Source organism: Castor canadensis, chromosome 12 (assembly GCF_047511655.1).
Source record: "Castor canadensis chromosome 12, mCasCan1.hap1v2, whole genome shotgun sequence".
In the NCBI taxonomy this organism is placed as follows: Eukaryota; Metazoa; Chordata; class Mammalia; order Rodentia; family Castoridae; genus Castor; species Castor canadensis.
Genome location: NC_133397.1, coordinates 80192309 through 80218927, shown reverse-complemented (window position 1 = coordinate 80218927; position 26619 = coordinate 80192309). Strand labels below are relative to the sequence as shown.

The 26619-nt window shown below is 45.9% G+C and overlaps 2 protein-coding genes across 7 annotated transcripts; one reads left to right on the top strand and one right to left on the bottom strand.

Annotated features, from left to right (window-relative positions):
* Window positions 1–1055: 1055 nt before the first annotated feature.
* Cox5b (cytochrome c oxidase subunit 5B) lies at window positions 1056–2831 on the top strand. The gene is made up of 4 exons (XM_020185976.2): window positions 1056–1214; window positions 1778–1851; window positions 2015–2114; window positions 2636–2831. The coding sequence occupies exons 1-4, from the start codon at window positions 1112–1114 to the stop codon at window positions 2746–2748; spliced, it is 390 nt and encodes a 129-aa protein (XP_020041565.1). The 5' UTR covers window positions 1056–1111; the 3' UTR covers window positions 2749–2831.
* A 6004-nt stretch (window positions 2832–8835) lies between these two features.
* Actr1b (actin related protein 1B) lies at window positions 8836–26585 on the bottom strand. 6 transcript variants are annotated; one of them, XR_002213723.2, is made up of 13 exons: window positions 26422–26585; window positions 24475–24539; window positions 23119–23194; window positions 21779–21904; window positions 21308–21432; window positions 20879–21095; window positions 20658–20750; window positions 20377–20551; window positions 19517–19578; window positions 19314–19354; window positions 16446–19154; window positions 16157–16202; window positions 8836–12154 (listed from the first exon to the last, which is right to left on the bottom strand). XR_002213723.2 is itself a non-coding variant. In XM_020185975.2 (11 exons), exons 1-11 carry the CDS (start codon window positions 26467–26469, stop codon window positions 19052–19054), a joined length of 1131 nt encoding a protein of 376 aa, XP_020041564.1. In that variant the 5' UTR covers window positions 26470–26585; the 3' UTR covers window positions 8836–19051. The 6 variants fall into 6 exon arrangements, 1 of the variants encoding a protein (XP_020041564.1); XR_012439804.1 differs by having other exon boundaries at window positions 8836–9713; window positions 11813–19154; XR_012439805.1 differs by having other exon boundaries at window positions 16157–19154.
* Window positions 26586–26619: the final 34 nt, after the last annotated feature.

Genomic DNA, 26619 nt, shown 5'->3' with positions numbered 1-26619 from the left:
CATGTGGGACTTCAGTCCTCTCCAATTTGCCTCAAGTTGACCTCTTAGGTAAGAAGTCCTATAAACTGATTCTGCTATTCTGTCCAAGAAGCAAATTTACTAAAAAATTACTTGATGCTATTATATGGTAGGCCTTTTTTAAGACAATGAGCACATTTTAAGACATTAGAGCACAATTTAAGGGATTTTCCACCTGACAGGGTAAGTCACTGCATGCAGCGACTGTTTCTGGCAATGTGAACAAAGTGCCAGAGCCCACGAAGGGGACAGAGTTTTAGAAGGTGCCCACCGTGCTAAGAAATTTGCACACTTCACCCATGGGTTTGGGGGAGCTACGTACGATGTTTTCTGCGTTAAACACAGACTCTGACCATAGCATACCCTGACTCCACTTCCCATGACCAACAAGCCTTCCTCCCCCTAACCTCTTCCTTGGTTTCTAGGCTCACGGAGTGGCACGTCGTCACTGCACATCACCAAAGACTTCGGTCGCGGGAAGAGTCCCTCTCGGGCCGGGACGGTCGTCCCCCACAAAACACTTGTAATAGGAAGTTGATGCTAAGACTGCAGGTGGATCCTGTTGCCGTTCTAGTGAGGCGGGCACCGCAACAAGACGGCGACGGCTCACGCACTGCCAGGAGAACCAGCACCGCGACAAAAATGATTATTAACATTGTATTGTTAATAACCAACACAATAGCCCTCTGGAGTCACTCCCAAGTTTGTATCATCTGCTGTTCAGCACCCATCTTAGCAGAAGCGGACTTAAAGACTTCCACCCGCAGTCTCCACGATTCCCCAACATGACTACCAGGCCAGACAAACAGGAACTACAAAGTGGTTGAGACACCGAGTCCCTGAGACACAAAGCAACCTGCCCAAGCCACAGCCGCAAATGCTCTCTATGATGACCCATCCCGCAACCTCCGAGGGTGCGCAGCAGAAGAAAAGACGGAGCTAGGCATGCGCATTAGCTCAATCCGGCACAGTCACGTGGGTGTGCAGGATCCCGGGGGAAGCGGAAGGCTGTCCGACGCAAAGCAGCCCGCTCCCCGGAAGTCACGCCTATCTCCCAGCCTGCGCCCGGAAGTGCAGCTGTTTGTTGCGGGTGATGGCTTCAAGGTTACTTCGCGGAGCCGGGGTGCTGGTCGCGCAGGCCCTTAGGGCCCGCGGGCCCAGTGGGGCGGCTGCGGTGCGCTCCATGGCTTCTGGAGGTATTCTGTCCGTCGCGCGAGCGAAGGACCGGCGTCGTTGCTGTCCTGGGTGGTTGGTACTGGGGTCGGCCCTGTACCTCCTTGGGGCACTGCTGACTCCATCACGGTCCTTAGTGCCCTGGCTTGGCAGACTGTAATTTCTGGCCGTAGCTGCTGCCACCTACCAAACTGACTCTATTGCCAAAGTGTCCTAAATAGAGGGTGCCGGGTGACCTCGGGGGGCCGGAGCTTCAGCCTGAATGGGGATGGGACGGACTGTCGGTAAACCTTTCGCCACCTCAAGCCTAATGGACTCGTATTGGCTTACCTTTAGAAATATATCGAGACATTGACTTCGGTGGTTGGAGGAAAAAAGCTTCCGCTAACGCTGCCACTTTGCGGGATTGTGATACAATGGTCCTTTAGAGAACCAGGAATATGGGTAGCCTTTTAGACCTTGGGAACCCTCTAAAACTTATGCAGCTGTTTACGTGTGACCTTTTCGTCTTCATCATTTCTCTGTGTGTGTGTGTTTAACTGTTGATCATGTTAGTTGACATTGTAACTCACGTGTTTTTCTTTAGGTGGTGTTCCTACTGATGAGGAGCAGGCTACTGGTCTGGAGAGAGAGATCCTGATTGCCGCACAGAAGGGTCTGGTGAGAAAAATCCCTTCTGTGGCCATACTCTTGGGTGGGATCAGAGGAGTCTCCTGTCTGGTAGCATTTGATCCTGGAAACCTGATTTGTAGGAACAGCCTCTCTTTGCTTCTGGAGGGATAGGAGTTATTGACATAATTGCTCAGTTCTTTTTTTTTTTTAGGACCCATATAATATGCTACCCCCAAAGGCAGCTTCAGGCACCAAGGAAGACCCTAATTTAGTCCCATCTATTACCAACAAGAGAATAGTAGGCTGCATCTGTAAGTACTTCACTTTTATTTTCTGTAGCTTACTATACAGGGTATCTAAAAGCTGCTTTGAATCTCGTGACCGTATTTGTGTAAAGAAGGTATGTAATTAAGGTGGTCTAAGGGTTCTGTTCTCTCAAGCTTCATCATGGACAAGTAGGTCATCCTACATAGAACAGCAACAAGATTGGCTCACTGGAAGTGTATCACAGAGTAGTCATCCAGATAATTGTATTATTATACTACTTGTATGCAAGGCACCATTTTAGGCACTAAGGATATCTACCAGTATGGACCCTGCTTTGGAATTCTATGTAGGCAAGGGAATGTTAGAACTTACACTGACCTTGATATAAGTTCAGTTTACTCACAGGTAAACTCAGCTTCAATCTCTTAATCCAAAAGAGGAGAGTTCTTAATATGTCAACCATCTTTTTTATTTCTTGTCTTGGAAGTGTTTGAGGCAAAGAAATTAATGTTGAAAGTCACCCTTTCTAAGCTGGATGACCTTCATCCACCTTTTTTACTTTCAGGTGAAGAGGACAACTGTACTGTCATCTGGTTCTGGCTGCACAAAGGCGAGACTCAGAGATGCCCAAACTGTGGAACCCATTACAAGCTGGTGCCCCACCAGTTGGCCCACTGAGCCCCCTAACTAACTAACTCAGAATGTGCTGTAAAGTTTCTTCTTTCCAATAAAGACTAGCCACGGTATTGGCTCCTCCCATAGTAGATTGTCTTATTTCTCTTCTGTATTTTTGGGTAGGCACAGATGAGTTTTATATTGTGAACAGGTGTTAATACTAGCTTATCATCAATTTAAAATGTATGCCCCATGCTCAGTGCTTAGATTAATAATAAAAGTAGATTTGGGGGATGGGGATGTAGCTTAGTAAGTGTCCTCCAAAGCTCTGAGTTCATTTCCCATCCCCCACCCCCAACCTAAAAAATAAAAGTAGCTTAACAGCCCATAATGCAATGATTGGGACCATCTGGTACAGGGAAAGGATGAACTGTGGGATCAGGCTGACTCACTTGTGATATTAGCTCCATTATTTGGAGTCAGCTGTGGGCATGTTCTTTGGTTTGTTACATGTACAAAAAACAAGTACCTGTGTGATGTTAAAGGTAATATGTGTAAACAGCCTGGCAGTTAGTAGGTCCTTTCAGTATCCTTAGACACAGGATGGTCATGTGAGAAGAGCTTTGGGGACTTTGAAGTTTTGAGGGATGAAGTTCCAAGCAAGAATTCATGGGGTTAACAGCAAAATTCAGTTTGTGGTACATTTCTCAAAACCAAAGACTAGGTTTTTTTAAATAAATTGCAAAAGGTAGGGGGTGGGGAAGAGTAGGAAGAATTTACAGAGTGAAGCCAATCAGAACAATGTGTGAGCCTTGTTTGTTTGGATCTTTCTATGTATCTAGCTAGCTAAGGTATTTGGTGCTGGGGATTGAACACATACTAGAAAGGGCTCTACCACTAAGCTACATTCCTGGCCCTGGGTTTCTGGATATTTTTTTCAGTACTGGGGTTTGAATTCAGGACCTGCGCTTTCCAGGCAGGTAGGTGCTCTACCACTTGAGTCATGCCCCCAGCCTTTTTGCTTTCATTATTTTTTTTCTGAATAGGGTCACACTTTTACACCCAGGTCACTGCAATCCTATTTATGCTGCCCTCACATAGCAGGTGCATTCTGCTCACCCACTGGTTGAGATGGGGACTCTGCCCAGTCTGGCTCCAACTGGTATCTTTCTGGTCTCTGCCTCCTAAATAGCTAAGTTTAGAGTCATGAGCCACTGTGCCCAGTCAGCCCTTGATTTTCATTTCAAAAGAAAGGAAAAATAAAACAATTGTAGAAATTGAGTCCAAACCTACTGCAATACTCTATTGCAGTGGTTCCTATACCTGTTTCCATGGCTCCCTTTGAATAAAGTCTGCCTTTCCAGGTTTAAGAAGAAGAAATGAAGGAAAAGAAGAAAGAAAAATTGAGCTGGATGCAGTGGCAGCTCGTGTAGTGCTAGCTACCTGGGTAGTGGCAATGGAATATCACTTGAGTCCATGAGTTTGAGGCCAGGTTGGGCAACACAGTGAGACCCTGTTTCAAAGAAAAAAGGTGTGGGAGGTTGCAAACTGAGATATGGACTCTGAGGCAATTAGCAGGAAGCAATGTTTATTGTGCCAACACAGACTCAGCAGACTCATGTCAAGGCTGAGCCCTGAGAACAAAGGGGTCTCACCTTATATACTCTTGCAAGCAGGTTACAGAAGCAAAAAGCAAGGTCTAATCCATATATGGTTATATTTAATTTTATTGGCTATGTGACTTTCCCCTCCCTGGTGCTGTGTGACCTTCTTCATGTTCAGATTTCTCAGGTTTTATCTCTCTGTTATGCCATCCCTACCTCCCTGCTACTTTCTCAGGACTCAGGCCTAGTCTGTTTTCTTCTGATCCTCCTCTCTGCTACATTATTCCCCCCTTTGATGCTCAGACACACCTAGGGTCAAAGAGCATCATCTTAATTTAGGGGTTTGTATTTTTATAGCATCATTACATGTGTGGCCATCTTTTTCTATAACGGCCTTTATAATAGTCTTGATAAACCACAGCACCAGGAGAACCAGGCAGGGCAATATTAAGCATACTCCCAGGATTAGGCCTATTGTCCCTATCAGGGTTCTGAATCCACCTAAGGCAGAAAACCATCCTCCAAACAGGTCATTGGGATCCCATCCTTTCCAAGTCTGGATGGGGACATGGGCAAGCTTTTTCATCCATCTGTGATCTCTTTTACAACCTCTTTTTTTTTTTTTATCATTAATCTGTAAGTAGTAGTTGTTCCTCAGAAGCAAGCAAATAGTCTAAAGCCAAGCAGTTTTGATAGATTGCACTGTGCATCTTAGTGCTTTGTTTTGCCAGCAAATTGAGGGCTCTTGCAGTTTCATTAGTTATAATTTTAACAACAGCCTGCAGCCTGACAATGTGTTTGAGCATATATATATATATAGGGGTGCAATAGCCCCAGGGCCATCTTTTGCCTAGGTGGCAGGACCATTAGTACTGGATGATTTATTCAGGAGGCCATTTGTCATCTTTTTCACAAGCCCAATGGTCTCCCATGTTGGCTCCCTCACAAACATAGCATGAAGTGACATTTAGAGTCTGGGCTATAGACTCAGCCAGTGAGAGGAACAAGTTTTTAGCTTTGGCAGAGATGGAAAATTCACTCCTCATCTCCTTATAAAAGGATTGAAAAACTTGGTATGAGGAACTCTCCTGGGTAACAGTTACTAATTTGAGGTATATCAGACTCTCAGGGTCAAGACCCTTTTTATCTATTTTTATATAATTACTTTTCCCCATGTTCAATCAGATGGCTTAAGTACAGTAAAATTTATAGGGTTACAAATGCCACAGATGCAGTTAGGGGCAGCTTTCTCCTTGTGAAGGAGGGCTGCATATTTTGTCCTTTGTTAAACCAGATCAGTAAAAATAAATAGTAATTATGCATCCTGCTCAAAAGCGATAGAAGAGAGCAAATAAAAACCTTTCACAGTGAGACCAACCAGCGGGGGTGGTTTCTGCCAAGCCTATGGTGAAGACTAGGGTGAGAACTACAGCAACAGATACAGACAAGGGGTGACAATGTATTACACTGAGATAACTAGTGTGAAAAAAACTCCATTTGTCCCATTGTTTTTGGTCCCCTGTTGTTTCCTGGCAAGCAGAGTCCTGCTGGGGAGGGTGCTCAGTTTCTGGATGGTGATCCTGCATGGTGAAGCAGGATCAGGGATGCACTCCTACTTGAGAGAAGCTGGCTTGACTCAACTGTGGTGGATCCAAGAAGCAATCTCTGCTACTTTAACTGTGGTGGGAGTAGTAGACAAGATAACAACAAAAGGGCCACTCCAATGGGGTTTTAATGGGTGGACATTTTATTTTTTATCCAGACAATGTCTTGTTTGTTAGTTATTTCACTGAGTAGAATTACTATATGAGTATGTATGTCCAAGAAAACACATTTTTTTAAAAAGTTAAAACCACCATCTTTAAGTATCAAAATTACATGTTTAGAGTCAGTAAAAAGCTATTTTGTCTCAATTTAAGTAGAAGACATGTCTAAAAATATGAGTTTGTGTCTGGAGGGCTTTAATGTCAGATAGTCACACATGCATAAGAACCATTTCTTTTTTTTTTCCAATTTTTATTTTATTTTGTTTTATTTTTTAAATGTATTTTTTTTCATTTTTCTTTTATTATTCATATGTGCATCCAAGGCTTGGTTCATTTCTCCCCCCTGCCCCCACCCCCTCCCTTACCACCCACTCCACCCCCTCCCGCTCACCCCCCTCAATACCCAGCAGAAACTATTTTGCCCTTATCTCTAATTTTGTTGTAGAGAGAGTATAAGCAATAATAGGAAGGAACAAGGGGTTTTGCTGGTTGAGATAAGGATACAGGGCATTGACTCACATTGATTTCCTGTGCGTGTGTGTTACCTTCTAGGTTAATTCTTTTTGATGTAACCTTTTCTCTAGTACCTGGACCCCTTTTCCTACTGGCCTCAGTTGCTTTTAAGGTATCTGCTTTAGTTTCTCTGCGTTAAGGGCAACAAATGCTAGCTAGTTTTTTAGGTGTCTTACCTATCCTCACCCCTCCCTTGTGTGCTCTCACTTTTATCATGTGCTCATAGTCCAATCCCCTTGTTGTGTTTGCCCTTGATCTAATGTCCACATATGAGGGAGAACATACGATTTTTGGTCTTTTGGGCCAGGCTAACCTCACTCAGAATGATGTGACTAGTACAACCACTCTGGAAAAAAATTTGGAGGCTACTTAAAAAGCTGGACATCGATCTACCATTTGATCCAGCAATACCACTCTTGGGGATATACCCAAAAGACTGTTACTCCAGAGGCACCTGCACATCCATGTTTATTGCGGCACTATTCACAATAGCCAAGTTATGGAAACAGCCAAGATGCCCCAGCACTGACGAATGGATTAAGAAAATGTGGTATCTATACACAATGGAATTTTATGCAGCCATGAAGAAGAACGAAATGTTATCATTCGCTGGTAAATGGATGGAATTGGAGAACCATTTCTTTAATCCTCTCAGCCTTGGTTATATTTGAGAGGTCTGGCACCAGTGACTCCATTGGAACTTTGGAGTCACTGGTGCCAGACTTCTAAACTGTTGGTCTCTGAGTAGTCTCTTTTGAAGATCTGTCTCCCATTCAAGTACTAATCAGGCCCGAACCTGCTTAGCTTTTGAGATCAGATGAGATTGGGCGCCTTCAGGGTGGTATGGCTGTAGACTGAAGATCTTTTTTTTTTTTTTATTTTTTTTTATTTTTTATTTTTTTTCTTTTATTATTCATATGTGCATACAAGGCTTGGTTCATTTCTCCCCCCTGCCCCCACCCCCTCCCTTACCACCCACTCCACCCCCTCCCGCTCCCCCCCCAATACCCAGCAGAAACTATTTTCCCCTTATCTCTAATTTTGTTGTAGAGACAGTATAAGCATTAATAGGAAGGAACAAGGGGTTTTGCTGGTTGAGATAAGGATAGCTATACAGGGCATTGACTCACATTGATTTCCTGTGCGTGGGTGTTACCTTCTAGGTTAATTCTTTTTGATCTAACCTTTTCTCTAGTACCTGTTCCCCTTTTCCTATTGGCCTCAGTTGCTTTTAAGGTATCTGCTTTAGTTTCTCTGCATTAAGGGCAACAAATGCTAGCTAGTTTTTTAGGTGTCTTACCTATCCTCACCCCTCCCTTGTGTGCTCTCGCGTTTATCATGTGCTCATAGTCCAATCCACTTGTTGTGTTTGCCCTTGATCTAATGTCCACATATGAGGGAGAACATACGATTTTTGGTCTTTTGGGCCAGGCTAACCTCACTCAGAATGATGTTCTCCAGTTCCATCCATTTACCAGCGAATGATAACATTTCGTTCTTCTTCATGGCTGCATAGAATTCCATTGTGTATAGATACCACATTTTCTTAATCCATTCGTGAAGATCTTTTTTGATTGGTTGCTCTTTTCTGGATTTTGTCTGTTTGGTTGGTTTGGTCCCATGTCGGAGGGTGGGGGGAAATAACAAAAAGATCAGGTGGGACCCTTTTGGCCAAATTTAAGCAACAAAGAGGCTTAGAAGGAGTGGCTCATACGCAGCGGGCTTCTAGACAAGGACAATACAATCTAACAAAAGCAGATGTCTAAGAAGCTAACCTAGTTGACACATAAGCACTTATTAGAGTCATTTTTTATGGACTTGATTGTAAATGCCCCAGAAGGATCAGAACTGTAATGACAAAAACTTAAGAGCCATGGTTAAAATTTTGATGGACAAGTTAGCAACTAACAGAACAGTATATTAGTACCATTTTTTGTTATTGTTTTTATCTAAATTTTGTATTTCAGAAGGCTTGATATACTTGAAAAACATAAGTATATTTAATATGTAGGAACCAGCAGCAGCATCACAGATCTATAGGGGTTATATATACATATTAGTTTAGATGTTCTTGAAGTAAAACCTTAGATTTTTACCAGTTGTAGGGGGAAAAAACAGTTTTAGCAAACCCAAACAGCCCAGTCACAGACACATATAGGGTACCAACCATATTATAATCACCCAGGACAACAGTTGTTTAACCATGAGGTCATCTAGAAACTTTTACATAAACTGTTAGAAAATAAGAGGCATGGAAGCGGCAGAGAGACAGCTCAAACACCAGTACATAGTTTATTGTTTAGGCATGAGACCTGGGGAGAGCAACCCCAGAAAGAGAGCTAGAGCCCAGTGCCATACACAGGCTTGGACTAGATATAGGGGGCTAGTGGAAAAGTACCAGGAAGGTCACTTAAGGGATATTGTTGCTGGGCAACCAAGAAAGATAAGTTGTATTTAGGTCACTGTCTCCCCAACTGTCCTTGGCATCTGTCCAGGGAGATAAAGGTAGACCATCTGCAAGGTGGAGAGGGTCTAGTCCTAACATGGCTGTCCTCATTGTTAACCCCAACATAAACCAACTCTTAAATGAACATGACTCAGTTACCTTCATAGTTAAAACCCTGACTAAAATCACCAGAGAACACAGGTAAATATTTATGGGGACTCAGTGTGGAGTTAGGAAACATAGTGGCCAAGAATCATGGCTCAGATGTTGAGAACGGATCACATCCCAGATTGTTGACATTAACACATGGCTCATGACATACAGCAGGATGCTACCAACCTGTAGTCAATGGAGCTCCCCTAAAATAACAGGCCCAATCTGGCCATCCCAGGGCAAAAAATTCCTTCCGCCTGCCATGTGAAAGGAGTAGGACTAACATCTTCACTCTGTTGAGTCCAATAAAAGCTGGAGGTCTTGACTTTCAGTATAGTGCTCCTTTTTGAGTTTTACTTATTTATTTATTATCCTATCTGGAGGGTCACTTTGGTTTTACATAAGTAAATCTGTCTTAACTCTCATATCAGTGCAGCAGCACTCCCTGTGCTCAGCTGTTTCTTGTCTTTCTGTGCTTTAATAAACTCTTGTTGTCTTGACAAATTTGTGGATCAACCCGTTGCACCAAAAATTCCCGACAGTTATCTTGACAAAACAAAAAACATTTTAAGACAATTTTTTGTAAACGTTATCAAGAACAATACAATATTTTAAAGATAGCTTTGTTATGAGCTTAGAGAATTAAGTTTTAGTTTAACATCAGTACATTAAATTTTGACCTTACAAACCTTTAATATAACTGGATTTTACTTAACTTAATCACTTACATAAGCATCTATAAGCTCCATCTTTTTATGACAACTTAACTCTGTATCTTTGTGACAACTTATTTTGTATTTCCTGGGAGAGCTTGTCTTTATCTTTTTAAAAAGTATTTCTTATCCTTTTATTTAAAAAATCATATATTTAATATCACGTTACTTGTTGAAATTAATTTATAAAACCTTTTAACTTAGAAACTTATATTTCTAGGGGAAAAAACAGAAAGCAACCTTAAAATTTTTTTTGTATAAAAACAATTTATAGAAAGCCCCTTTGTTAACAGACCCCTGTATTATGAGAGAGAATTAAATTCCAGATTGTAATTATGGCAGAATGAAACATGTTAAGGTCATTTCTTTAACTACCCAAATTTCAAGATTTCTACTGCAGGATGTAGCCTCTCTTTCTTTTTTTTTTCCTCCCTCTGGTCTAAGCCAGAGTGTTAACCCCTGAATGCCTGCATCTTAGTGAGACCTGATTGAAATAAGTGTGAAAACCTATTTTTCTTAAAAGTAGCAGTAGAACAGAGTAATAATTTTTACATTGACTCTATAATAAGAACCGTTCTCAAGATGTTTATGTGTAAAAAGCCTAAGCAGTTTATAACAGAGATCTTTAAAACAAATACCAGTTGTTTTTACCTTGAGTATCTTAACAACTGTATAGCAGCAGTTTAAGAACCATTTTAAAGATGCTTGCACATATACACACAGTGAATACACCATTAGATGGATGCATAATCTGACCAGCCATTAGCAAGGGAAACATAAGTCATAAACTCATGACTGTCTCAATAACAGACCAAGCCTACTATACCTACCTTTTGGAACAGTTTTTTTTTTACTAGCAACAGTTAAAAGTTGCTCCTTTTTTCTCACCCTTTAAGGTAGGTTCTCCCTGTTTATACTCCCTAGAAGTAAAGGTGCCAGCAAGTTTAGTATTTCTGGCATGTTTTAATAATCCTAAATTGATTTCTACTTTTTATTTTCAAGACATAAAACTCAGCTGATGGAGTGCATTAAACCTTTCATCTTTTTCTGTCTCCAAACATGTTATGACATTTCACTTTTTCTTCTCTTTCCTCTCTCTCCCCTCACTTCATTCATTAAGATCTCATCCCAATTTTGTTTTCATTCCTCCACTTCCCCCTCTCTACATTCACAAGCCTTTTGCAACATTCCTTTTCTTTCAAGTCAGACCAGATCTTATTTATCAGTGCAAGTCCATCCTTCATGTGTTAATTTTTGTAAGAGGTCAGTTAGTGCTGAGCCTCAGTCCTCCTTCAGGATGCCCATTTTGGGTGAAGATGTGAAAACTGGGGCACCAAAGCTACTCATCAAGACTGAAAGACTGATTTCTCCTTAGTCCACCCAATAAATTGCTACCTGAATTTAAATATACAACAGAGTCTGGCTTTTGAAGACCAATTTAGCCTGTTGGCTTTTCCCATTCTCCTAGATGTTAGGGTTTTTTTTTTTTTTTGTTTTAACAATTACTCTGTAAACTTCATTAACCAGTGACCCTTCCAGGGGCCATCCTACACCAAAAGCTGGCCAATCTACTTCACAAAGGACCTTTAGCTTGTTAGGAGTTAACTCCACAGTCTCCATTAAATCCCTTTTTAAACTTATTAATCATACACTCCAAGGGATTGTTCTTACTCTGATTTCCACCCATATCCTCCCATTACCAGCCTGCCAGATAGACACAGAGTAGGAGGGGACTCCTCACTCACTTCGCAGCTGGGCTGCATCTCAGCTCACATTTTCATATACTCTCACAAAGCACTGTGCATCCATACCGCTCCCTCAACCTGACACGGTTTCACCCCAAAAAAGGCAGTTACTTGTGCCTCTCTGGGAGGTGATCAGTCTCCCCTTCTGCCTCCTGGGGCAGGCGTGAATTTGAACACAGGTTCTTACCAGTCTGATGAGTGGTGCTCCCTTCCCCTTGCTGGTTCCTGCACCTCACTGGGTTCTGTTGTGCATCCAAGGCCCTCATCCCAACCTGCTGGGAGGATGAATCCCCTCCTTTGGACCAAGCTGTCCGTTGGTGTCTGGTGGTATCTTCTCTCAGCAGTCTGGGGGGATGCACTCCAGTGACAAGGGAGGTGATAACTCACCATCTCTGCAATCCCGGATGAGTCCCCAAGAAGTGTTTCAGGAGGTTGCTAGCTGAAATACGGGACTCTGAGGCAATTCACAGGAAGCAATGTTTTATTGTGCCAGCACAGACTCAGCAGATTCATGTCCAAAGGCTGAGCCCTGAGAACAAAGGGGTCTCACCTTATATACCCTTAAAAGCAGGTTACAGAAGCAAAAAGCAAGGTCTAATCCATATATTTAACTTTATTGGCTAATTTATCCTAGTGCTACGTGACTTTCCCCTCCCTGGTGCTATGTGACCTTCTTCATGTTCAGATTTCTCAGGTTTTCTCTCTCTGTTATGCCATCCCTACCTCCCTGCTACTTTCTCAGGACTCAGGCCTAGTCTGTTTTCTTCTGATCCTCCTCTCTGCTACAAAGGGAATATGTGATAGTTAAGTAGTAGTATTTTTGGCAGTACTGGGGCTTTTATTCAGGGCCTTGAACTTTCTAAGCAGGCACTCTACTACTTAAGCCAGCTCAAATATTTTGGTGTTAAAAGAGTTAACTTTTTTTTTCTTCTGCTCTAGAAACACATGGAAATTAAGTTAGGGAGCAGAGAAACAAAAAAAGCATTTTACTATATTTGTGATACCTTGGACAAGTTTAGTTCTCAAAAAATTTTTCTGTAAAATGAAAATACCTTTTTATGTTGAGTTTTGTCAGAGATGTGGCCTGAGTTACTAGCATTCAAACTAGATCTTGAGTTTGAGTTCGTGATAGGAGTCAAGGGGACAGGTCCTGATCTGTCTAGCTTACCCGTGTTGAACGTGTAGTCTAAGCTATTGCTTTCATTCCTTTCTGCCATTATCTCTGCTTCCAGGAACTGCTCAAGTATTTATCTGTCACTTGAGACCCTTTCCTCTGGGAAGGGGAGCCCCTAGCTAGCCATCTATTAAATCTAACTCCTACATACCACCTTTAATGCTGTTGAGAAGTTTCCTGCTAACCATCCTGAGGACTGTTCTGGTGCTGCTGAGAAGCCCTCCTGGTCTGGCAGACCTCCTGTCCATTTTTACTATCTCTCCTTCCAATTCATACTGCTTAGGATGAGCTTTGGACTTCCAAAATCTCTTTCTAGCTCCCTCATCTCCAAGTCCCCCATGCTTCTTTCCCCCCTTTTGTCTTAAATTTTAAACCATTTCCTAAAAGAACATTTCCAGACTGTAGTAGGCAGAATAATGATCCCCCAAAGATATCTTTGTCCTAGTCCCTAGAATCTGTAAATATGTTAGGTCCCATAACTAACAGGACTTAAGGCTGCAGATGAGGTTGCAGAGGTTGCTAATCATCGACCTTAAAATAGGGAGATTTCTTGGATTATCTTAGGTGGTTCCAATAAGCACAAGGAAGGTAGAAAAGAGGGAGATGTGACAATGTGTGATTGGTCAGATATACAATATTTCATCATCAAGGAAAGGGACCTTGAGCCAAAGTATGCAAGTAGCCTTGGAAGCTGAGAAAGGCAAGGAAATGATTCCCTAGAGTCTCCAGACAGAGAGAAGTCCTGCAGACACCTGGGTTGCAGCTTAGTGGCACCCATGTTGGTCTTCAAAACTATATAATAAGTTTACATCTTAAGCCACTATGTGATTAACCTTCTATAGCAGCAGTAAGAAACACACAGCCCAGTAAATTCAACTCCCCCTTCCTGGGTCAGTAGGTATTCAAATTTAGCTGCACAGAAGAATCACTCACTTGCGAATCTTTTACAAATCCCAGGACCAAGGCCACACTCAGACCACTGAAACAGAGTATCTGGGGGTGGGACACAGGTATCAGAACTTTACATTTGGTTCCAGGCACTTCCAATCTGAGAATCTCTGCCTTGGGCTTATGTGAACCTGAACAGGTAATTTCCTTGCTGCTTGGTAACTGAGAGCCTTTGGATGAGAGAGGCAGTAGAATGTTCTCCCCTAGAAGGAACAAACCAGTGTTCCTGTGTGGAAGTAAGCTTCATTCTAGGATACCACTTAGTGCCTTTGAAACTGGATCTCATCACACCTCATGAAGGAAGATTACAGGCCTCACTCTAATGGTATTAAACTATCTGCATGTACAGAAAAAAAAGTTTTGCTTAGGATCACTTGAAAATTGCTGATGATGTCCCATCACACCTTAACTCTCTCAATCCCCACAGAATGACCATCAAAATCAAGAAAGTTCCGTTGGTATATTTCAGTCACTGAATCCTCAGACCCTACTCAAGTTTTACTAAATGTCCCAATGTCGTTTATAGCAAAAGGATCCAGTTCAGGATCAGGTGTTGCCTTTAGTTATCATGCCTGGGATAGCTCCTATCTGTTCTCCACTCTCCTGACTGACTCAACCAACAATTTGGGTTTGTCTTGTTTCATGATTGGCTTCAGGGTCCACATCTAAGGGTGGAATGCCACTGTGGTGCCCTTCTATGGAAGCACAAAATGCTGACGTCCTATTGCTGATGAGGTTTACTTTGGTCACCTGATTAAGCTAACGTATGCCAGCCTTCTCCATTGCAAGGGTGCTTTTTAATTATTAGTATTTTATGGGCCGATACCTTGAGATGTCAATACTTTGTTGTTCCTTATCAAACTTTCAGTTTATTAATTTATATCACATGGATTCTTGCTTTCTTACTTTATCCAGTGGATTACCATTCATGACTCATTTTTTTGATGTTGCATTTGTTCCAAATTTGGTCAGTCGGAATCTTTTCAAGCTGGATCCTGTGGCCTTTCGATGTGTCCCTATCATTCTCTTAGATTTATATTTTCTGGTACAAAATGTTCCAGGTTCATCTTCCAGGCTGTTAGTAAACCCATGAGGGGGGGTGCCATTATTACCCACACCCCCATTAAAGATGGGAAACCTAGGAAAGCTCAGGATTATGTAGCTAGTAATCTATAGAGATAGGGTTATGAATCCAGGCCACTTAGATCCAGAGCCCGAGTCCTTTTGTTCCCTCACTTTTTTTATTTTTTGGGGGGATCAGGGTTTGAACTCAGGGCTTTTAGTAGGCACAGGCACTGCACTTGAGGCACACCTCCAGTCCATTTTGTTCTTGTTATTTTGGAGATGTGATCTTGTGAAATATTTGCCTGTGCTGGCCTCAAACCTCAATCCTCTTGATCTCAGCCTCCCAAGTAACTAGGATTGCAGGTGTGATACACAGGTACCCAGTTCCTGTCCCTGTTTTTGTTATGAAAAACAAAAAAGCTGCAAAATAGTTCCTATTAGTTACAAAGAGTTTCTATTGAACCTTCCACCAGTTTTCCCTGTTAGCACCAGACATTATCATAGTGCATTCAATGAAGCCAAGAAATTAACACTAACATGGTACCTTTGACGAATCAACAGACCTTAGCAGGATTCTGCTGGCTTTCTGAAAATCCTTGTCTAACTCAGCATCTCATGTTATACTTAGTCCTTCTTTGTCTTCATGACTTGTCACTTTTGAACAAAAGAACTGGTCTATTAATTTCAGTTTGGGTTTGCCCACTGCTAGCAGGCTCCTGGTCAGAGGGACTTTTTTTTTTTTTTTTTTTTTTAAAAGAATACCAGAGAAAATTGGGCCCTTCTTAGTGAATCAAGAGACAATGGCTTATTACTGTAAACTTTGATCACTTGGCTAAGGTGGTGTCTACCATATTTCTCTACCATAAAGTGACTTTTCCTTATGCAATTAGTACCTTGTGGAGAGATACTCTAAGACAATGCAAATATTCTTATTTTTCCAACTAACTTTTGCATCCATTTTTGCCTGTAATAATGTGTTTGCCCAACAGTGTCCTTTCTTCTTCCATCATTCCATTAATTGGAATCCTACTGAAAGAAGAGCTGTTCCTTTTTCCCCATGTATATATTTCTCCAATCATTTATATCAGTAAGTTTCTGGGGAGCCAGCTCACTCCCAGCCCATCACTCCCTGGCCTCCCTCCCTTCCTGTCCTGACCTGAGCTGACCAGACTTTATCACTGCTGGCACCAGGTTGCCTTGGCCAGTCCAAGTAGGGCATGCACAGGTGCTCAAACACATGTATATTTTGCTAGATGATTTATAATTCCTTACAGATTTGAACAAGGGGTGCTCCTTCAGGTTGGTTTTGCATCCTTTAGATAAGCCCTTTCTTCAAGTGCTTACCTTATAGTGTTACAAGACATTCTAGGCACATCTTGTATTTCCCATCCTAGGGAATCAAAAGATAGTATTTAGAAATCCAAGACCTGGACACCATCTGCTCATTGTTACCTGGGATGTCAGTGCTTCCAGGCCCTGTCAGCAAACAGGGCTAGGAAATGCATGTATGTTATTTTAACCCTGGTGCTTACAAACAGATGTACATTTATTTCAGTATCTACCTATTATGTCCAATAAAACCATGTCATAATACCTCCAATTCCAACCACAAGGTTTACTCCTAGTCATTTACCTTCTTCCTCTGTAGCTTTCTTCCAATATAGAGCAGCCTGGCACACCATGAGCTCAACCTGGTGGAAGGTAGGATGCTGCTGCACTCAACTTTGTCTTAAAGGGCAGGGTTTTGGCAAATAAAAGGGAAAATCATTACCATGGAGAGAATAGCATGAGCAGAGGATGGCAGGAGAAGCAGGACACAAAGACTGGGAAGGAATGGGTCTCAAGGGGCTTGAACCAAACACAACATGTGTGATTCATGAGGGTGATTTTTGCCAGCATCATACCAATTAAGTTTTATTTCACAAGGCACTGGAGTATTGCTTGATACTTGGAGTAGTTGTCCAGACATGAGAACTAAGGGCAAATGATTGGGTGAGTAGGAGAATGGAGCCATGGTCATCAGCTAGGCTAGTAATGGCCCCAGTGGAAAAGGGCAAGTATGAGAGGTCTCCACAAGAGGCCACAAATATGTGACTGACAGAATGTGAGGAAGATAAGGAAGAGAGAGAAGAGTCAAGTGATAAGGTTCCAAACCTGGGTGTTAGGAGCCAGTGGTACCTTGAACAAACAGGATGAACTGGTCTACAGGGCCACCTAATGAGGTTTTTGTGTAAAAGCTGACACTGTACTGTGACCAAAAGCCCTCACAAAATGCCCTGCACAGACAGCCTAATTCAGTACTTTCTCTCTTCCTGCCTGATCTCACTTCTAGGTTTTCCTTTGGCCCCTCACCTCAACTGCCTTCAACACTTGGCTCTGGTCACCATACTCCTGTGGCTTGCTGCCTGGCACCTAAGACATAGCTAAGAGCCCTCTCCACGTGGTGGCCCACCAGACCTCTTTGGTCTATACCACACTGAGCCACCACAGACCATTTACTCTTCTCTGCTGACTTGACCTTTTCTCTAGCACCTCTGTCCAAGGCATCTCTTTGAGCCCTAACCTATTCCTGGAACCTTCCCCATTCCTGGCTGACGCCCCTAGGTCCTTTCAAGTCAACCTGCCCCACCTGTTGATTTAGATACCTCTGCTGTTGGCCCCCTCAACTGAAAAGGCCAGTGTGTCTTTCTTTCCTGACCTGTACGTTTATTGGGGCGAGAGATAGATCTTAATTTTACCATTGGCCCTAAACATGTGGCACCCTCCAAGAGCTGCTGTAGGTACTCTCCCAAATCATTTGTTAAAAGCCCTCTGCCTCTAGCACCCTTCTTGCTTGCTTCTCAGCCTGTTCCTGTGGAGTCAGCTCACTCCCAACCCATTAATTCCTAGACTCCTTTGCTTCCCATCCTGACCTGCCTGAATTGATGAGCCTGCATCACTGCTGGCAACAGGCTGCCTCAGTGGTCTGAGCAGGACTCGTCCAGGTATTCAATGAGAACAGGGGAAGTGATGCACATGGGCCTATTTAGGAACAAGGCAGGGAAGGCAGGCCTTGTTCTCTGCCTCCCCTGGTGGGTCCCAGCAAAGGGGTAACCAGGCTAGAGAATTCTGCTCCAGGGAGCCCGGCCTTCTGGTTCCTCCTGTGCCTTGTTGCCCTGCCAACCACTGAAGGCCTCATGCTTCTGAGCTAGTGTCACTGCTGAGCTGCATCCTCTCCGGTCCTTTCTCTGAAAGTCCCCAGGGACAGGTAAGCAACCAGCACATACAGCCACAAGAAAACAGAGCCACACATTGGGCCTTGTCCATAATTATTACTATAATGATTTACAAAAAAAGGTTTGTTCAGGCAACTGTGTTATTGTACATGTATGAGAGGAGTGGGGGTCTGGCCACAGTGAAGACCCTTTTCTTGAGGGAAGTGAGAAGGAAGTATGTCCTCCCCCCTTTGAGCCTGACTCCTGATTAAGTGGCTTCCCCTTAACAAATTAAGACAATTAACCCTTTCCTGTCCAGGGTACTGGGGTAAAGGAGAGAGAGCAGCAAGTCAATGAAGTGCTTTGAAGGCAAGTGCGACAAACCACCAACTGTGGCTGGCTGTGGCTGTCCATGGCTCTGACACTGACACTGGGTCACACCCCCTTTCTGGGAATGTAGGACTGCCCAGTACTCAGCATTACAGGAGGGCTTTTTCCCAGTGAGACAGGAGGAGAGTGTGGAAGGGTTTGGGTGGTCTTCTTGGGTCATGAAGAGGAGGTGGCATGAGATACTTTGATTTGCCTCACTGTACCAGTTGCTGGCTGCCCCTCCTTCAGCCTGCTCCCCTGGCATCCAGGAACTCTGGCCCTGGGTGGGAGCCTGTCAGAGGAAATGGGATGTCCAGGTGTGTGGTCTTGGAGCTTAGGAAGCAGCTCCAAGAGTTAGAGCAAGAGCATAGGCCTAACTGGCCCTGCCAAGGGGTACACTCAGACCAACCCAATGTTGGGCTCCTCAATTCCTATGCTCTGCTCAATTCCTATGCTCTGGCCTCAGACTGCCATCCATGCAGCTAAATGTTACTGTGAGTGTGGGCACACATGTGGGGAGGGAAGAGGTGGGCTAAAGAGAGCACTGCTGTACCACCTGCCTGGGGTCAGGGCATGCAGGGGCTTAAGCCTAGAATGTGAGCCCAGACCAAAAGGTGTCAAGGGCTCTGGCTGCCCTTTCATCCCACCTCCCAACATGCTCCACCCTCCATGGGCATTAGAAAGTTTTTCGATGAATAGCACGAGAGCCATCCTCTTCATACTCCTTTTTGGATACCCACATCTTCTTAAAAGTGTCCAGCGAGGCCAAAATGGAGCCACTGTGAGCATGAAGGGACAGAATCAACCTGTGGATTGGGCCAACTGCCCTCCCTAGGCACTCCCTAGGCCCACCTCTACCTGGCCTGGGCCAACCTTGGGAGAAGTGTGCAGGGCAAAATGGTCTCTTCCCAGAGCCCTCCCCTTGAGCCCTGCCTCACCCAATCCACGTGGAGTACAACCGCTCCTGAGGGGCCGAGATCTAAAGGGAGCAAGTAGACATGTAAACCACACAGCAGTCACCCTCCCACCAAGGGCCAAGGACAGACAGCAAAGGTGTGAGAGGGAAGGGGGAAAGGAGCCAGACAGGGAGGGCAGGGATGGGTGGACACAAGGGTGAGAGGGGGGGTCTCCACAATCTCACCTTGATTTTAACGTCCTTTGGGGCAAGCTTCTTCACTTCACTTAGTAATCGGTCACCGAAGCCTGTGAATACAAGGATAGTGGAGCCTGGGGTCTATATCTTGACACTACTTCCCCATACCCAATCCTTGGTGACCCCAGCTGCTGTCGTTCCTCTTTCAGCAGCCCCTCCAGGACTAGGGTAAGGAGGGAGTGCAATCCAAGGGAGGCATGATCCAGCACCCTGGCTGTGGGTATGGGTTCCTCAGAGTGGGATATGAGATGAAATAGTAAGTCACATGGCTCTGCCTGGCCCCCATGCCCTTCCTAACTATAAAGTTATCCTCCACTGTAAACTTATTCTTACTTAAATGAAGTAAGGTTTAATTTAATATTTATTTATTTATTTATTGCAATACTGGATATTGAACCCAGGACCTTGAGATTCCTAGTCAATTGCTCTGTCACTTAAATCATGTACAGTTAAATACTGCCTTTTGTTTGTATTTTATTTTTGAGAAAGGATCTTGCTAACTTTGCACAGAGTTGGCCTCAAACTTGTGATCCTCATGCCTCTGCTCTGTAATAGCTAGGATTATAGCTATTACCCCTCACCTTCTGTAAAATTTCATTTTAAATCTTAACACAGTGGCTCCCACCTTTACCCCAGCTATTCCAAAAGCGTATTTACAAAGAGGTATAAATAGGAGGACTGAGGGTTAGCCATTTCAGGCAAAAATGGGAGACCCTATCTAGAAACAGCTAAAAGCACAAAGGGCTAAAGGCAAGGCCCTGAGTTCAAACCTCAGTATGGCTGTGGTAGGGGGTCAAGTTTCTAGGGCCTAGCTGGTCTTGCCATTACCACCTCCCATACCACAGTACCTTTGAAAAGCGTTGAGCCACCTGAGAGTACAATGTTGGCGAACAGTGTCCGGCGAAGGTCCATGTCAGACTTGTGGATGGCAAAGGCCAGCACCTCATGGAGCCCCTCACTCTCATCCCCAACCAGGTCTGGCTGGAACAGCAGTTCAGGGGCCCGGAAGCGTGCGGGGCCCACCTTGGAGGACAGGATTGTGACAGATAGGCTCCCCAGAGAAGCCAGACATCCCCTTCCTCCAAGTCCAGCATTAGATGATACCCCAGTGTCAGGTCTGGCTACTTACTTCAAGCGTGCTGCCATCTGGCAAGGTGTACTGCACCTTCTCAGTCTCTAGAGCCTCATCTTTTTGCGGGTTGATGGACAGGTAGCAGGCTCGCTGTGGGAGGCAGGGACACAACCCTCAAAGGCTATAGCAGGGATACCTGCAGCCAGGGTTTGGCCCAATGCCTTAATCCTACCCCCTTCTCACCCTAGGCCATGCCCACACTCCCTGACCCTTATTACCTCTTTGATGGTCCGGACGACTTCAAACTCAGCTGAGGTGTGGAAGTCAGCTCCTTCCTTGCGCAGCAGCAGCCGGAGATAGCGGGAGACGTCACGGCCAGCAATGTCCACCCGCATGATGGAGTGTGGCATGGCGAAGCCCTCATAGATGGGGACAGCATGAGTGACCCCATCCCCCGAGTCTAAAACCACTCCTGTGGTGCGTCCGGTTGCGTACCTGTCACCAGGTCAGTATCCCCTCACCTCAGCCACTGAGGCATGGGGACCACCTCACCCTTGGAAGGGACCCTGTGATATTTGTATTATCTACCCTGAAACAGAACATGAGGGACTTCCTAAAGGAAAAGTCATTGAGAGAATCAAGGGGACATTTTTCCAGGGAAGTCAAAGGACAGCCACAGGGAGGTTGGGGACTCAAGGACCACTCACAGGCTGAGCACGGCCTGCATGGAGATAAACAGGGCTGGTACATTGAAGGTCTCAAAGAACACCTCCGCGGCCTTTTCCCGGTTCTTACTGGGGTTGAGTGGGGCCTCCGTTAGAAGAACAGGATGCTAGGAGAGATGGGAGAGTCATGGTATGTGCAAAGTCAATATGCTAGGCCCTAAAAGGTTCTTCCCAAGCCAAAAGCCTTGCTTTGAGCACAGGTAGCTGCAGCCTCCCATCCTTCCTGAGGGCTCTATCCCAATATCTGCTGCAGTTTCTCTTCCCAAGGTACAGCTTTCTGGGACATTCAGCCTGACCACCACTGGCTGTGCAGGTACACACAGACAAGTGAAAAGGCAGCAGGCCCTAGCCAAAATGCAGACAGGGAACAAGGAAACCTGACCAGGAAGGAAGCAGAGGAGAGAGGGCTCAGCCGGAAAACCGGGAGACTGGTGTGAGGACTGGCTGCCACACCTCCTCAGAGAAGGTCTGCAGTTGATCCTTGGAGTAGACATACTGCCAGATGCGCTCCATGTCATTCCAGTCCCGTACCACACCATGCTCCATGGGGTAGCGGATGGTCAGCAGCCCCCGGTGCTCCTGGGAGAAGGGGTGGGATGGCCAGATGTGGTTCGAGGCCCCTAAGCAAGCAGCTGCTTTCTGCCTACCTGAAGGCTGCCCCTTTCCTCTGCTCTGAATGAAGCTACCCCTGCCCACTGGCAAGTTCTAAACTTGGAACAGGCACATCAGACCAACTGTGTCTTGGGCCCTTAGAGCTCAGCTAGCTTCAATTGTCTGGGACCAGGGAAAGTGACAATGTGTTCCATCCCACAGTCCCTTGTCTTCTTCCATTGCTGTGCTTCTCCAGCTTCCCAACTTACTGCTGATGGTCCACCTGTTCACACTGCCTGGTTTCTATCTGCACAGTTCCAGTTACTGCTTCTGTCAGCACCATCCCTCCTGGGGCCACCTATACCCCCTTATCCTCTAGGGCACAGCTGGGGCCTCTTTCCCCAGCTCTTCAGCCAGTCCTTATCTATTTCCTGCACAGACGTGTTGCCTCCACCTGCCCTGACATTCCTCTAGGTGTGCTTTTCTCACCAGATACAACTTAGCTTCTCTTACCCACAGTCGTGGGTGTTACTAACCTCATGTCCTGGAAGCCCCACATTTATCCTTCTGCTCAGTGTTCTCTTTAAGGCCCAGAACCAGGCCCTCGCTTCCCAGTACCCCATGCTGTGTCCCCCAGGTGCCTCCATGGTACCTGGTCCAAACTGGGCTGGCTGCCTCTTCTCCCCACAGCCCAAACTGGCTCCCCAAGGTGCTAAGATGATTTAGTGTGCATCCCCAAGGTGGATCTCTACAGATAGAGTGAAAGAGGTAGCCCCTATTGTCCTCATCAGAGCAGTCATTCAGTCTGGGTGATCCCCTTTTTAAACAAAAATAAAAGACAGGATCTTGTTTTGTATCCCAGGCTGGCCTGGAATTTGCCAATCTCCTGCCTCCATCTCCTGAGTGCTGGTATTACGGTGTGAAATCACCATGCCTGGCTGTGATTCCTCTTAAATTACTTTTGAATCAGCTCTTTCCTCTGTAGTTTCAAAATAGCTTCAAGGTAGGACATGAGGGGCTCTAACAATATTCCCTAGAACAAGAGTGTGTCACCCTGTACTTCACAGAAGGGAGGTGCTACAGTTAGCACTTCACAGCTGGAATATGTAACAGAGGTCAGCAGGGGAGTGCCCCCTGTCCACCACTCAGTGCTCCTGTGACTGAGGACCCCAACTCAGAGAAAGGCAGGCCCCATAGTTTACCTCTGCTTTTGGTCCAATGAAGAGGTCCCCCTCCAGGGCTCCAGCCATCACCCGCATGTGCTTAGGCCGCCCGACACTACAAGGACACATTGTCAGTGAGGCGGGCAGGGGTTCACAGCTGAGCTTGTGTCCAGGAAAATTAAAGTACAGTTTCAAAGTTCCAGTAGCTAGCTGTCCTCCATAGCATCAGGATGTGGCCATGGGGCAAAGGTCTAAGCCTGGGTCCATGGGACAAGGGACTAAAACACAGGCCTTGGCAGGACGGGAAGCCCAGGGGGAATGGGACAAGGCCCATGGAAGGCTGCCATGGCCCAACCCTGGTAGAAAGTCAGTCTTCTGCAGCCACAGTAACTCAGCCCATGCTCTCACTTCAGTGGACGGGGCTGTAAATGTCATCTGCACATCAGAGAAGGACAGCCCCAGGAAGAAGGATGATGGCTCCCTTCTGCACCCCCTCTCACTCAGTAGATGTTGCCCCTTCCCTTGCCAGGGCTTTTGGAAGAGAGACTCAGTTCTTGAAATTAGAAGATCTGATGAGCTACCGTCACAAACTGCGACCCTCATTGCCCACACCCACAAAGATGGGAGCCTTCCATTATCTGCAGAGTTCCAGAAGGAGAGGTGAAGCCCTCTATAATGCCCAGGCAGGCTCTGACTCCTTGTAGCCAGCACTCTGGGAGCCTAAGGATCCTGCTCCTCCCCCTGGAGGCCGCTAATTCCAAAGTCTCCAGGATCTGAGGAGAGGCACTCCTGAGGGAAATTTTCCCAACAGGCTGGAGGGGCTCAAGGACTTCAGGCTGTCTCTGGGATGGCACACACCGCCCCCACAACCCTGCTGCCACAGCACCACAGGGAAAGACCCTCCAGAGCAACAACAAAACATTTCCTAGAATTTGAAAATAAACAAGCCCCTAAGAAAACATTTCCAAGGGGTCTGGGGACATAGGTCAGAGCCTGTGCTTAGCATTCTGGAGGCCCTGGATTCAATCCCCAGCACCAAAAAAGACACAAAAAACAAATAATTTCCAGGGAGGAAGGGGTGATATCCCTCCTTCTCTTTCTGCCAGAGTTTAGATTCCCCCTCTGGAGAGAACTCCCTTTTATTCTTGCTGCTGCCACCACGCCCCATCCCCAGGGCAATGCTGGTGCCTCTCCTCCTGGGCTCAGGGAGAAACAAAAGTGAGAATCTCCAGAGAAGGAGAAACCCAGAGCACTTGTCCTTTCAGAGATCTCTGAAGTGTGTCAACTATACCAATCTAGTGTAGGAGATGTCCTCAAAGAGTACTGTGACACACAGCCAATGATCTCTTAGGAAGCAAACAAAGGTGGGAAGGCGGCTGCCTGAGCAACACTTACTAGTTTGGAAAACAGTACTTGGGAATCTGGTCTCCTGCAAAGCCAGCCTTGATCACTCCTGAACCCTGCAAGGAAAAGCAATGTTTAGTTCCTGACATTCACTTCTAGGGAAGATAGTGCCCTGCAGCTGGCTGTTGCACCAAGGCAGGCTGGGGAGGAAGCCAGAGATCCTGCCCAGAGGACACAATAATTCACACATACACCAGTGGTTCAACACTAAGGGTGACTTTGCACCCCTGCCCTGGGAACATTTTGCAGTGTGAGGTGACTGAAAGGGAGATAGGGTGTGTGTGCTTGTGGCATCTAGTGGTTAGAGGCCAGGGATGCCACTCAACATCCTACAGTGCACAGACACCCCCAAGATCAACCATTATCCAGTTGAGAAGGTCAATAGTGTAGTGACTGAGAAACCATGAAGTATCTCCTCCTCTGTAAATTCCAGGGCTAGTTCCTGCCAGGAGGAATCCATCGTACAATCCACTCCCAAAACACAGCTAGAAGCAACCCCTCAGGGCAGTATGTTTTCGAGTCCCCCCCCACCCAACCCCAGCAGAATTGGACCACATACAAGGCCTGCTAGGAAAGACCACTGGATACATGGGACAACTGTCAACTGTCCACCTTTCCTCAAGTGGCTTCCCTGGACATTATGAGATCTTGGTCCTGCCACTGCTCCAGCCTAGAAGCTGGACCTAGAATCTCAAAATCAATGTGATATCTAGAAACTTCCCACCCAATGAAGAAATTGGCTTCTCAACCCCTCTTCCCGCCAATTTCCACCCCAACCCTCCATGTCTGTGGTGCAGAAATAAATGCCTCCAACTTACAGAGGAGGGGCTGGAAGCCCAAAGGGGTCAGGAGGTTGCCCTCTGAACTCAAACGCTTGTTTTTAGCCATGTGAGTCATCTGCCCACCAGAAAAGGAAGTAGTCTGGCCATTCATGCTGCAGGCTGGACAGCAGGTCCAAGCCCAGGTCTAGCATCATTGCAATCATCCCCTGCTGTTACTCAGAGCAGCCCACGTGGATACAAAAGGCAACCATTAAGGGACCCTATCGGGGACACATGTGAAGACAGCGCTCAGAAAGAGCATTAGTGAGCTAAGGTCAAAAACTCCAAGGCAGGTTCATGAGAAGCATCAGCTAGGGGCACATCCATAGACTCCAGCCCTCATCTTCTTCCCATGTCAGGCCAGAAATCCTTCCAGGTCAGCTAAAAGCAAGCAGAGCCTCAGTGCTCAAAGAAAGGCTACAGGAAACCAGTCATCTTTCCTTTCAGGCTTCCAAACAGCCCATATTGCTATCTTGGTCCTGGGAAGAGTGGCTCTGAACTCAGCACTGCCTTGCAGGTTCTGGAATTTCTGTTTTGCACAGAGGGCCTTTAAGAGGGTCAAAGAAGTCAAGATGCCAAAAAAAGTGGTGGTGGATACGTGGCGGGTAGAGTAACTTGCATTTTTTTGCCTCTGGGTGCAGCCTCTTGGGAAGTGGTGAAAGATCACCAAGGCAACCACCTCTAAAAGATGAGGCCAGTTGTGTGCAAAGGGGCAAATGCCAGTCCACCTTCATCAGGCAGCCAGAGTCAGGGCTGAAGGCTAAGCAACAGGGTTGGGTTCGAAACCTGCCCAGTGATCCATTCTCAAATGAGAAGGGCTGGGAAAGCGTCCACGCGCCAGACGCACAGGTGCACCGGCTGTTTCCAGCTCCCCTGGACTTCCAGGGCTTGGGGACAGTTTGGAGCAGGGGCTCCGGGGCGCCTTTAGGAGGCTGGTCTCAAGGCTTTTTTTACCCACACCTGGCCCTTTTGCCCTGGCCTGGAACCTAGCAGCCCTGCGGGAGCGACGAAACGCGCAGTGAAGGGTAGACAAGCACAGTCGGGAGGGGTCCCTTTCAGCGCCGCCGCAGGCGACCTCGGGGGTGGGGCGCCCGCCCTCCCCCTTGCGGGGCCTCACGTTGTCGATGACCACAGGCTGGTTGGCGATGATGTCGTAGGACTCCATGGCCGGGCCGGGCCGGCCCTGCCTAGCAGGCGGGCTGCAAGAGGGACGGGCTGGCGGACGGGCGGACTAGGACAGCGGCGAGTCCCGACGCAGGGCTGCGCTCCTCCCCCTAGAGTGCGCAGCCTACGCGATTCCCCGGGGCCTTCTGGA

Coding starts and splice junctions, on each gene's coding strand:
- Actr1b (XM_020185975.2), bottom strand. CDS start 26,469: ATGGAGTCCTACGACATCATCGCCAACCAGCCTGTGGTCATCGACAAC. Junction 24,540..26,421: donor AGCCTGTGGTCATCGACAAC/GTGAGGCCCCGC, acceptor TTTTCCTTGCAG/GGTTCAGGAGTGATCAAGGC. Junction 19,579..20,376: donor TGGCTCAACGCTTTTCAAAG/GTACTGTGGTAT, acceptor TTGTATTCACAG/GCTTCGGTGACCGATTACTA.
- Cox5b (XM_020185976.2), top strand. CDS start 1,112: ATGGCTTCAAGGTTACTTCGCGGAGCCGGGGTGCTGGTCGCGCAGGCC. Junction 1,215..1,777: donor GCGCTCCATGGCTTCTGGAG/GTATTCTGTCCG, acceptor GTTTTTCTTTAG/GTGGTGTTCCTACTGATGAG. Junction 1,852..2,014: donor TTGCCGCACAGAAGGGTCTG/GTGAGAAAAATC, acceptor TTTTTTTTTTAG/GACCCATATAATATGCTACC.